General features: G+C 59.2%; 2 protein-coding genes across 3 annotated transcripts; one reads left to right on the top strand and one right to left on the bottom strand.

Moving 5' to 3' along the window:
* Positions 1 to 364: 364 nt before the first annotated feature.
* FBXO44 (F-box protein 44) lies at positions 365 to 5,663 on the bottom strand. 2 transcript variants are annotated; one of them, XM_086715684.1, is made up of 6 exons: positions 5,563 to 5,663; positions 4,336 to 4,624; positions 2,772 to 2,898; positions 2,525 to 2,620; positions 2,279 to 2,414; positions 365 to 1,489 (listed from the first exon to the last, which is right to left on the bottom strand). In XM_086715684.1, the coding sequence occupies exons 2-6, from the start codon at positions 4,598 to 4,600 to the stop codon at positions 1,346 to 1,348; spliced, it is 768 nt and encodes a 255-aa protein (XP_086571810.1). In that variant the 5' UTR covers positions 4,601 to 4,624; positions 5,563 to 5,663; the 3' UTR covers positions 365 to 1,345. The 2 variants fall into 2 exon arrangements, with proteins under 2 accessions (XP_086571810.1, XP_025780403.1); XM_025924618.2 differs by lacking the exons at positions 2,525 to 2,620; positions 5,563 to 5,663 and having other exon boundaries at positions 2,801 to 2,898.
* Positions 5,664 to 5,697: 34 nt separating this feature from the next.
* FBXO2 (F-box protein 2) lies at positions 5,698 to 11,865 on the top strand. The gene is made up of 6 exons (XM_086715681.1): positions 5,698 to 6,176; positions 9,448 to 9,822; positions 10,239 to 10,368; positions 10,443 to 10,538; positions 11,023 to 11,158; positions 11,400 to 11,865. The coding sequence occupies exons 1-6, from the start codon at positions 6,155 to 6,157 to the stop codon at positions 11,532 to 11,534; spliced, it is 894 nt and encodes a 297-aa protein (XP_086571807.1). The 5' UTR covers positions 5,698 to 6,154; the 3' UTR covers positions 11,535 to 11,865.
* Positions 11,866 to 12,100: the final 235 nt, after the last annotated feature.

The following is a 12,100-nucleotide window of genomic DNA, read 5'->3' as shown; positions in this document are numbered from 1 at the left end:
CGCCAGGGTGCCTGGCCCAGGCCATCTTGTTAACTCGTCAGGGCTGCATCTCCCCCAAAGGTGTCTTTTACTAACTAGTTTACCATACTGCTAGTGAGTGGTGTCCCTGCCAAGGCTGAGGCTCTAATCTAGTTTGCTACTGAGATAAACAGTACATTAAGCACCAACTGTGTGCCGCATACCATTCTAAATGCTGGGGCTTCATCTAATGTCAGTAAAACTCTTGGCAAAGTAAGTAAGCGGTAACTGGTGCCTGCAATGAGATGCATACAAGGGCTACCCAGATATTCCCACCCCACCCACCCCCCAGGGCAGGGCTTCCCATGAAACTTGTCTTTCCCCCTCAGAAACCACAGGGCACAGGTTGGGCTGGGAACACCTTTTATTTAGCTGCATGCAGCAGGAGCAGAATCACAGCACAGCTGTCCCTCCAGCAGGAGGGAGAGGCAGGAGTGAGGTTGGGCAGGCGGGGTGGGGGGGGGGGGGGTGTTCTGGGAACGGCAGTTCCAGGGGTGGGATAGGGGCTTGGGATGTTTTCCAAGCCACAGGGAAGGTGATCTGGGCATGGAGGTGGACGGGTGGTCCTTGAAAACCTCCCACTCATCTCATCCAGGGCTTACACATCCTGGCTCTTAGAATCAGGGTCTAATCCTGCCCCCCACCTGCCCTGGGTTACCATGCACAGGACTCCAGGGGTCTTCTGGAGATCCTGCCTCCACCTGATACCCATCTGACTTCTGACTTCTCGGGCTTCATCGATAATGAGGTCAGTCCAGACCTGGCCTGGACCCCAACCCATCTTGGGCCTGCCCATCTCAGGCCAGGCCTGAGCTTGGCGGGCAGAGCAAAGAGCTTGGGAGGGGCAGAAGACAGGCCAGCACAGCTCCTCTTCTGCTCCCAGATCTGCCTGAGCTATGTGGTCACCTCCCAGCATCTGCACGATCTAGGCCAGGCACAGGCTTGCCAGATGTCTTGACTGTCCTTGCTCTGAGGGCCCCCAGTGTAGACAGGGAGAAAGGGCCCAGGAGGGGAAGGTAGGAGATTTGGCATCTGAGCTTGGAGACCACTCTCGGAGGAACCTGGGAGAACATCCTGTACCTCCCCAACCTCAGGGGCCCCATCTCTTAAAGGAGCCCACGCAGGCCTCCCCTGCCATCACTCAGGCTGAGACCTGGGGCAGAGCGCTGGCCCCCATGGCGTGTGAGGCTCCACAAAATAGGCAACTGAGGGGCAAGGATGAACCAGGAGGTCTGGGGGAGCCCGGCCCCCCTCCCCTTCCCTAACCCAGCCCTTCTCTGAGAGCAGTTTACCAGTCGGGGTTTGGCAGATCAGGGCTTGGGGGGCGTCAAGGCAGTGGGGGCCCGATGGTGATGCTGCTGTTGGTGACCCTCGGGCCGTACCAGCCGGCCCAGTAGTGAGTGTCCACGCCGCCGTGCTGAAACCAGATGTAGCGGACGCCAGGTGGGTAGTTGGAGAACGTGTGAGAGACCTGGCGGCAGGTGGAGGGAAAGAGGTCAGGGGCCAAGGTCTTCATGCTGGCCCAGCAGTCAGCAGAACTGAGTTCTAGTCCTACTCTGTGATTTTGGGCAGACCCCTTCCTCTCTCTGCCTCAGTTTCCTCATCCGTAAAATGGAGCAGAGTCCTCCTGGGTCCGTCCACTCCACAGGATTGCCTAAGCGCAGCTCAAAGGAACTGAAGGAAAGTGAAAGAGGTCCAATACAGTCATCACTGCGCACGCGTGGCTATTTCAGTTAAAATTAATCAAAACTAGAGAAGATTAAAAATGTAATTCCTCAGTCACACTAGGGACTAGCTCTTATTAAGTGTTCGATAGTCACATGTGGCTATTGGTTACATAGACCATTTCTCCTGGACAGCACTGGTCTCAATTGGCAAACTACGGCCTAGGGGCCCACTGCCTGTTTTTGTAAATGAAGGTTTACTGGCACACAGCCATGTCTATATAGCTGCTTTCACAACGCAATGGCCCAGCTGAAGGGTTGAGTAGAGGTGATAGAGACAGCAACGTCTGCGAAGCCTAAAATATTTGTGTCTGCTGCCCCCTGGTCTAAATAGTAGGAATAACCGATATTAGTAACTAGAACCCGCCAACCTTTTGAACATGGCTTTACCAGCATCATTTCGCTGATGTCTTTTCAAGCTCGAGCAGCTGGTGCCCAGGTGAGAAGCAGCAGAGCTGGGATCTGAACCCAGGCCCATTTGACTGCAGTCTCAGCCTTGGGCAATATGCCACCTGCCCTCTTCCCAGTTCACATACCTCCCTCCACTTGGCATCGCTCTTCTGCTGGATTGTTGCCGGGTCTGGCTGGAAGGTCCCCAGCGGTGCATGTGCTGACGACAGGAGCTGAACACACAGCTGGTACTTGGACCCGCAGTCTGGCCTGGCTGCGAACCTGCATGCAGAGGGAGGGCCCATCAGGGCCTTGGAGATGGGGGGCAGGGTGGGGGCGGGGCGCCTGAGTGGCAGGCCCCCCTCCCCCAGGCCCTCGCCCCAGGCACTCACCAGTCCTTGACCTCGATGTCCGGCCGTGTGGTGTCCATCAGCTCCTCCCAATACCCTTCGGCCTTGAGGTCCACCACCTGGGACTTGAGGCAGGTGCTGGGGAGGGCGGGCGGAGGGGTGGGAGGGGCTGGGGCTCAGCACTAGGGCACTGGGGGGTTAGGGCTGCCCCTCTCAGGGGCAGGAGATCCCTGGGTGAAGTGGCTTGAGCTTCCCCCCACCCCAAGACTTCCCCAGCCTCAGATCTTACTAATAAGAAGTCACGAAGTATTTCTTGACCTGATCATTGGGGAATTCCTTCCTCTGGTCTCCAGAGAGGTTCTCCACCTTCCACTCATCGCCTCCATTCACATCCAGGCTCCAGAATTCAAAGCCCTCTGGCCAGAAAGCAGAACTCATGTCATAGGGAAGCCCCTCAGTGGTCCCTTTCTCACAAGTGCCCCTTCCTCCTGGATCTGCTCCCTGGATCTCTGCAGCTACCCTCAAGCCTCACGCTGTGGGATGCTGTTGATCAATAGTAGCTGTCTTTTTTTTTTTTTTTTTAACTTAAAAACTTTCTTTTTAATGTTTATTTATTTTTGAGACAGAAATAGAGCAGGAGTGGGGAAGGGGAAGAGAGAGGGGGAGACACAGAATCTGAAGCAGGCTCCATGCTCCGAGCTGTCAGCACAGAGCCCGACGCGGGGCTCGAACCCACCAACTGTGAGATCATGACCTGAGCCGAAGTTGGACGCTTAATGGACTGAGCCACCCAGGCGCCCCAATAGTAGCTGTCTTGTATTAGGTGCTTCCTGTGTGCCAGGCACCATGGCAAGTGATTGCCACTGGGATTCCCAAGACATGCGAGCATGGGAGTGACCAGATCCCTTCTGTGATGGAGAACGCTCTGATGCCAGAGCCAGCCAGATCTGGAGGTAGTCCCAGCTCTACCAGTATGAGGCTGTGTGACCCTAGATACGTTGCTTTCCCTCTCTGAGGCCTGGTTTTGTCCTCTGTAAACTGGAGTTAAGAACAAGAGCTGGCAAACTTTTTCTGCCAAGGGCCAAAAGAGTTTAGGTTTTGTGGGCTACATACTATCTCTATTAGTCTTTATTTTTATTTTTTTGATATATAACCATTTAAAATCACAAAAGCTAGTTTCAGCTCCTGGGCCAGGTGTGGCTAATGGACCATAGAGTGCCAAGGTCCATGGTCATGGCCACTGGGGAGTCAAGTGAGGCAGGCATCTGAAAGCTCTGGACAGCTTGGAGTTATTTCATTGTCATTTTGCTCCAGAATTTGGTCATATACTAGAAAATGAGGTTCCCATCCCATCCCCTCCCAGTGCCTGGCCAATGAGTTACAATGCAGTAAGAGAAAAAGAGAGCTCTAGGTGATGTAGAAATTTTGTTTTACCTGTTGTTGTAATATGCTGGAAAGAAGAGTGGATCTCTCATCCTCCCATGAATAAAGTCCCCTTTGCACTCTGGGGCAGTCCTAGTACGCCTAGCCCTGGAGTCTGGGATCCAGGCCAACAAATTATGGCTCTGATTTCCTGGTCTTGTGTCTTGGGCACAAGTAGTCCTGACTGGTCAACAGTCCCTCACTGGGGAAATAATCTTAAGAGTGGAATGCAAAATGCCACTCTTGGCCTCAGTTTGCCCATCTGAAAAATGCGAGCATTAACAGCACCTACCTCTTGGGATTATTTTGGGAGGATTAAGGAGTTAAGCCATCCAAAGTGCCTGGTTCATAGTAAATGCGTAATGAAAGTCAGCTGCTGTCACAGCCGTGTGTGTGTGTTGGGGGCAGGCCAGACCCACCCTACATCCCACCTTCAGCACATGGATTGTGTAGGAGATTCCTGTGGAGGCTTCGTAGGAAGTAGAAGATCTTCCAGTCGGCCACAGGCTGGTCCCAGTCCTCGGTGATGAAGCCCTCACGCAGGCACTTGCGCTTCCAGAGGGTCACCAGGTCGATGAGGTCTCGCCAGAGGCTGCAGACCAGGCGACAGCGCAGGAGCAGCTGGCGGGCGGGCACGTGCGTGAACAGCTCCAGCAGGATGTTCTCAGGGAGCTCATTGATGTTCCCCACGGCCATGGCTTGTGGCTTCTGGACAACCCCCTGTGGTTATTGAGAAGCTACCCTTCAAAGCCGACCCCTTCCCCCAGAACAGAATATTTGCAACACCCCATGGTGGTGGAGGTTCCCATCCCAGCTCTGCCATTTGCTGTCTCGGGAAGTTCACCGAGCGTCTCCGAGCCTCAGTTTCCTCCTCTGAAAAATGGGACCAGGAACTGTACTAAAATGGGTTCAAATGCCGTGACACAACAGATGCTCAATAAATGGTAACTGATTTTACTGCCACCACCCGACAGCCTCTAAAAGACGCTAAGGAGGCCCAGAGGGGTGCCAGTACCTGCCCAAGGTCATATAGACAGAGGAGGGAAAGAGTCTTCTGATTCTAGAGCCGGCCTTTTCCAATAAGCAAGTCTTTACAGTGTAAATAACAATGCGCAGCCCCGCAGAGCACTCCAGCAAGTCCTCCAACGGAGGAGGGAGAGAGATTGGGGGCAGGGGGGATAATTATCCTGGTGTCTGACGGAGGTCTAAAGAGCTCAAGCGACTTTCTCAAGGCCGCAGAGTAAATGATCCCCCTAGCTGGGACTGGAGAGGGGGTGGGCGATGGGAAAAGAAAGGCCTTTCCAACGCTCCCATCTCCAGCTCCCATCTCCATCCTCTCGGCTGGGCTTTCAGCCCCACGATCCCCGGCGCGCGCGCTTCCCACCCTGCGTTGTGGCTTTAAAGTGCCCCAATCCAAAGCTGGGGCTTGGACCCCTGAGCATCGATAAGCGACCCCGGCCCCGGTTCCCTCTTGCGCCGCCGCTGGAGCCCGCGCCGCGCAGCCCCCGAGGCCTGGGCCTTGTCCGCGCCGGGCCGCCCTCTGCGCACTGCCGCGAGGCCGGAAATCGCCCTGCTCGCCCGCCCGCCCTCCGGCCCCCAGCCCCGGACGGCCCGCGCCCCCGCCGCGGCGCTCCCCGCGCCCACTCCCGCCGGGTCACCTTCGCTTAGCCGCCGCTGCCGGATTCCGCTGGGCCGCGGGGCTGAGCGGACCTCCGCCGGCTGTAGCGAGCGCATACGGCCCCGCCCCGGCCCCGCCCCCTTGGCCCGCCCCGCGCCGCGCCCCCCACCGCTACGTAGGAAAATTACCTGGAGTGGGGCGCCGGGAGGGGCTTCCGTCCTCCTCCCTCCTCCAGGGCGGCGCGCCCCGCACCCTCCGCATGACCCAGACTCGCGGTGCCCCCTCGCCTCCTCCTCCCAGCAGCCACCCCTGGAGGGAGCTGGGAGACACCCCAAATCGGATCCCCATTCCCATTAAAAAACCCGACTCCCGACCTTTCCCTGCCTCCTGGGTCCGCCTGGAACCGGTAGCCTCAGGCCTGGGGCCGACCGCTCCAGACTGCGGGGCGTCCCGGCTCCGGGCCAAAGGCGGGGCGGGGGCGGAGGCGGGGGCCTTTAAGAGGCGCCGCCAGCCGGGACCCGACCTAGACGCGGGCAGCGCCTGGACTCGCCGCCGCCGCCGCGGGACTCGGGCAGCCCCGCAGCCCCGCAGCTCTCCGGCTCCTCCTCCTCTCCAGACCGCCCTCCGCAGCGATGGACGGAGACGGTGAACCAGGTAGCCGCTGCCACCCGGATCCGCTCGCTCGGCCCGGGAGGGGAGACCGAGGCAGGCGGGCGAGCGAATGCTACGGAGAGGGGGCATCAGAAAGCGAGGGGGTCCCGGAGACCGAGCGCGGCAAACTTTCACCCACGCAAAGCCCTTGAAACAGTTTTAAAAGAGCACAGCCCTGTGGCTGGAGGCCTCCAGAGGTGACAGGCAGGGAGGGAGGACTCCTGGGTCCTATTTACCGGGGGGAATAGTGTAGGGGTAATCCCACATTCTCGCCTCTCAGCTTCCTGAGGGTCTGTTGGGTCCGGGTCTGGGACACATCTGGGATGCCGGAGGCTGCAAGCTTTTTTTTCCCCCCATCGACTTATTACATTTGCCAGCTCTGGCCCTTGAACTGCGTGTACCCTACGGCTTTCTTGGGGTTACCGGCTTCTCCTCACCCCATCCCTGCCTTCCTCCTTGGCTGCCTTGTCTGGAGGGGCTGCTCTTCAACTGGGTGGCCGGTTGCCCAGTGGGATCAGGCCAGCGGTGAGGGAGAGTTGGGGCACAGCTCAGAGCCTTCTGAGACTGCCCAGTCATCTTGCCTGGCACCAAAGACCCCCCTCTCCCCATCCCTCAAATTCCCTGCTGGGCCTGTAGGGGTTGCCTGCTGAGTCAGGGTGGGAACAAAACCTGCCTGCAGATTTCCCCACCCCGGTCCCAGCAGGCCCATTTGAGAGTGGGCCTTCCTGGAGGAGTCAACAGGAAACATTGATGCATGCTCCGGTAACCAAGCCCCTCTCTCCCCAGCCCTGAAACTCCCAGCTCCTTCAGCCCCTGCTCCCAATCCGTGACCCCCTTGCCACGCCCTCTAAAGGGCCCCAGAATGGGCTCCTGCTTTTTCCCAGGGCTCAGCTATTCCCTGGACTCCAGGGCCCAGTGCAGGTGAGTGAATCAGCCTGGGAGGCAGCTTCTAGGGGCCAGATAACTTTCCGACAGCAACAATGTGGGGAGTTGTGTGTACTGGAAAGGGGTTGGGGGGGGGCTGTAATTAGATCTGGGGCCTGGAGTGCCAGGCCTGGGGCCAGAAGAGGGGACTGGGCAAGGTGCACCTTTCGGGGGAGCATCAGGTGTCCACCAGGGCCAGGGCAGGGCAGGGGGAGGGCTGGAGAGGTGAGGACACTGGGGCTGGCTCCCCAGAGAGCTGTGGGCAGCAGAACAGGCAGGTGATGCAGCTTCAGGGCCTGGCATTTTCCTTTCTGTCTGCCCATTGTTCTTTTGTGTGACTTGGGAGAAGCTAGGAAACTGGGCCTCAGTTTCCTCTCTGCAAAAAAGAAAGGGTAAACCCCCGCATCATAAAGATGTGCCCCCCCCCCCCCCAATGCAGCTAATAATGAAGGAAAGCGTTGTGCTCAGTAAGATTCACTAAATAAGATTTGCGGAGGACTGACTGTGTGCTCTCGGCTCTGAAGAAGAGGTAAACCCTGGTTCAGCTCTCAAGGGCCTGACTGTGGGACGGGGGAGAATATGCTACATGTGAGGAGGGGTGGTAAAGCCTGGCAGGCTGGGGTCCTGGCAAGACCCAGACTTGGGTCTAGGCCCTGCATGTTCTCCCCCCTCCCCCTGTTCAGCCTGTTTCTACCACTGCCTGGGCTTTCCAGGCTCTAGCCCTTAGGAACCCCCCATCCTAGATCTGAGAGCACTCGTCTCCCCCCCCCCCCCCCCATCACCCAGAGTGGTCCCAGCCCCTCACCACTGTGTCTTCCTCCTCCAGAGATACTGTGCACTCAGTATCTGCTTACTCAAGGTTTTGATGGCCCAGCTGAGGCCGGCTGGGTTCCAGGAGATAGTCCAGCCTGCAGCTCCTGACGTCTGTCCACCTCCTTACACTTTAGAATGCTCTTGCCCCCTCCCCAGGAGAGTGGAACATCAGCACTGTTCGAATGGCCTGGCACAATGATTACTCCCATTTTATAGATGAGGAAACTGAGTTCCAGGGATAGGATGAGGGAGTGAAAGGACCTTCCTTTCTTGAGCACTTGTTACATCTCCCTGTTTGATATACCTGCTCTCTATTTTATTTGAGAGAGAGAGAGAGAGAGCCCCAGCAGGGGAGAGGGGCAGAGGGAAAGAGAGAGAGAGAGGGAGAGAGAGAGGGAGAGAGAGAGAGAGAGAGAGAGAGAGAATGAATCCCAAGCAGGCTCCATGCTGAGTGCAGAGCCTGGGGTGGGGCTCGATCCCAGGACCCCAGGATCATGACTTGAGCTGAAACCAAGGGTTGGGCACTCCATCGACTGGGCCACCCAGGCGCCCCTACCTGCACTCTTTTAATGAGCCCCCACGTCATACTGTCATACTGCTGTGGCCAGCAGGGGATTAGGATCCCTGTTCTCCTTTCCCTTCAGGCCTCAGATCCCCATGTCCCTGTCCTAATATTAGCAGCATAACCCTTGGCGAGTCAAAATCAAAGTCGGACGGTGCCTCCAAAGTCAACAAACTATTTTATTGAGGGCATTTTTTTTTTTTTTTGAGCCTGGATTTGAACCCAGGCTTCAACCACTCATTTGCTGTGTGATCCTGAGTGGTTTCACCTCACTATTGCCTCAGTTTCTTTATCAATGACATAGCGACAGCAGGAGGAGCAACCTCAGAGAGATGCTGCAAGGATTTAGAATAAATAAAAACGCTGAGGACAATGTCTCGCTCTTGCTAAATGCCCAGTAAACATTAGCTGCTGACAGTGTGCCAGGGAGGGATCGAGACGCCAGGCACTGGGGTGAAGCAGTGAGTGTCCCAGACCCAGTTCCTGCCTTCTTGCACTCACTCTAGTCCTGAGGGAGGTGTTTACAAACCAACACACCCTAAGACAAGCGCTAGGAGGGACAGGAACTCCACGGCTGGAAGATTTCATGGTGGGAAGTCCGGGAGCCGTCCCCAGAGGAGGTGAGGGGAGGCAGGGATCTCAGGGCGCGGTTGTAAGGATAAAGGAGTGGATGAAGTCAAGTTTGTGCAATTAGATGGGTGCCCTTACAATCAGATTATCAGTTGCTGTTAACCGCTCGGGTTTACTGGCCCTGCCAGGAAACTCCCGACTGGGCGCTGGTCTGCGGCCCTAGCCCCCTGGGGTCTCCTCCACTGGGCGCCGGTCTCTGGCCACAGAGCCCCGGGCCCCGGTTTCGGATCGTCCGAGGGTGGGTGAGGGGCAGATACCCGACACGTCGCGGTTCTGAAGCTTGGAGGGGGATATTCTGAGCAGAGTCACAGCCCCCGCCCCCCCCCTCCCCTCCCCCGCCTGCAGAGAGCTTGGGCCAGCCGGAGGAGGTGAGCCCGGAGGGGCAGCAGGAGGAAGCCGGCGCGGAGGAGGCGAGCGCCGGGGAGGAGCGGCCCGAGGAGGAGGAGGAGGAGGAGGCGGCGGCGTACCTGGAGGAGCTGCCCGAGCCGCTGCTGCTGCGCGTGCTGGCCGAGCTGCCGGCAGCCGAGCTGGTGCAGGCCTGCCGCCTGGTGTGCCTGCGCTGGAAGGAGCTGGTGGACGGCGCCCCCCTCTGGCTGCTCAAGTGTCAGCAGGAGGGGCTGGTGCCCGAGGGCGGCGCCGAGGACGAGCGCGACCACTGGCAGCAGTTTTACTTCCTGAGCAAGCGGCGGCGCAACCTTCTGCGCAACCCGTGCGGGGCAGGTGAGGGGCCCCGGGGAGCTCAGTTTTCCCTGCTGCAAAAGGGGCTGGAGCAACGCCAGCCTGCTTGGAGCGCTAAATGGGATAAAGCCCCGGCACGACGCCCCGCGGGGCAGCCCCCACAAGAATCCTGTTTGGCCCCTGGGGCCGCCTGCTCTCTGGGGGTCCCTTTTCCAGGTCCTTCCACCCTCAAGATCTGAGGCAAGACGGGCCCCGCGGAGGACCCTCCCAGGAGGGAGAGAGAATCTGGGGACGAACAGGAAATTCCTCCCGTTCCAACCCCTCGCATCACCTGCCTCCCCCCCCCCTCCGTTAAAGGACCACGTTCCCCTGCCCCGCAACCGATGGCGCGGGAACCAGCCCGGCCACACCCTCAGCAGGGAGTGGGTGACCAGGGTGGGGCTGTCGTGCTCTTACAGAGGACCTGGAGGGCTGGTGCGACGTGGAGCACGGAGGGGACGGCTGGAGGGTGGAGGACCTGCCCGGAGACTGTGGGGTGGAATTCATCCACGACGAGAGCGTCAAGAAGTACTTCGCCTCCTCCTTTGAGTAAGGAGAAGGGGGATGGAGGGCACGGGGGTGGGGGGAGGGGTCTCCACTCCCTCCTAACTCCAGTTCCCCAGGTGGTGTCGCAAAGCGCAGGTCGTTGACCTGCAGGCTGAGGGCTACTGGGAGGAGCTGCTGGACACCGCTCAGCCGGCCATCGTGGTGAAGGACTGGTGAGCGGCCTTGGGGGTGGGGCCGGGACGGTAGGGAGGGGAAGGGGGAGGGGTGAGGGAGGGAGCAGGGGTGTGTGTGTGTGTGGGGGGGGGGGCAACCTGGAGCCGCTGCCCTGCCCCAGGGGCCGGGGCCTCCCAACTCTACTGGTTGTGGCTACATGGGCCACGGGGTTTTCGGGAGAAGGTGGAAACCCACCTCTCCTCCTGACTTTCAAAGGTGGGCAATTAAAAAAACAAAACTTGTCACTGTGGGCTGGCTTTAGCCCCGGGGGTGGGTCTGGCTGACCTGGGGTGTAGTCCTGGGGTTTGGACCTTGGGCGAGTCCACGCTCTCTCTGGCCTCAGCTTCCTTATCTGTAAGACGGGGACCTTAGTAGTACGGGCCGGCGGGGTTGGGCGGAAATGGGAACTTGGGTAGCAGGCACGGCCCCCGCAGTACCGGCTCAGCAGGGTTCCCCCGGCCCTCGCTCTGTCCCTCGGGGCAGGTACTCGGGCCGCAGGGACGCCGGCTGCCTGTACGAGCTCACGGTGAAGCTGCTGTCGGAGCACGAGGACGTGCTGGCCGAGTTCAGCAGCGGGCAGGTGGCGGTGCCCCCAGACAGCGACGACGGCTGGATCCAGGTGAGCCTGGAGGCTCCGGGCGGCGGGGCGGGGCCTGGGAGCGAAGGGCGGGGCTCATGGAAACCCCGCCCATGGCACGCTTGGCCTGAGTAAGGCAGACTTCGCGGAGAGGTGTGGGTGAGGGACCCTGGCTGAGACACCCAGAATGGGGGCGGGCCAGGGGTTGGGAAAGTGCGCTGGGGTGGGGTGGCTGGGGGAGGCGTCAGGGCCCTAACCAGACCCTCCTACCTCCACCCCCCAGATCTCCCACACCTTCACCGACTATGGGCCCGGTGTCCGCTTTGTCCGCTTCGAACATGGGGGTCAGGACTCCGTCTACTGGAAGGGCTGGTTCGGGGCCCGAGTGACCAACAGCAGCGTGTGGGTGGAGCCCTGAGTGACCCCTCCTCCAACCTCAGCCCTCTTGGAGGTGCAGAGGCGTGGGGTAGATAGGCCTTAGTCAGTAGCCCCCTCACTTTTCCCATCCCCCACCTCACCCCCACCCCACACACTCCTCTCCTGCCCCATTCTCCCAGCCCAGCCCCCACACTGGGAAAGAGGGGTTTTGCTGGCGTATATGTGCATCTAGAAAATAAGATGGGTGAGGGTATGGGCCTGGGTTGGGCCCACCGCTGAACCCCCTGCACCTAGTACAGTGCCTGCCACAAAGTGGGCACCTAATAAATATTTGTCCAAGGAAGGAATGAATGAACAAACGGATGAATGAACACCGCCCCCTTTGCATCCTTCTCTGTCTCTTGGGGGCCCCTGGCCCAGCCTGGAAAAATACTTGGTGGGGCTCCAGCTGCTCTGGTTTCCAGAGGCCCTTGGGCCGGTACAGAGCCAGCCAGGCCCGGGCCGGCTGGACAAAGGCCGGGATTGTGAGGCCAAGGAGTGGGGAGCTGGGCCTGGCGCCTGACTGACACCCAAGCTGCCCAGAGGCCAGAACAGGGTGTGTGTGTG

This window comes from Puma concolor, chromosome C1, assembly GCF_028749965.1.
Source record: "Puma concolor isolate L17-30 chromosome C1, mPumCon1.1.hap2, whole genome shotgun sequence".
Lineage (NCBI taxonomy): Eukaryota > Metazoa > Chordata > Mammalia > Carnivora > Felidae > Puma > Puma concolor.
Note: the sequence above shows the minus strand (reverse complement) of the source record. Positions and strands in the feature narration are given on the sequence as shown.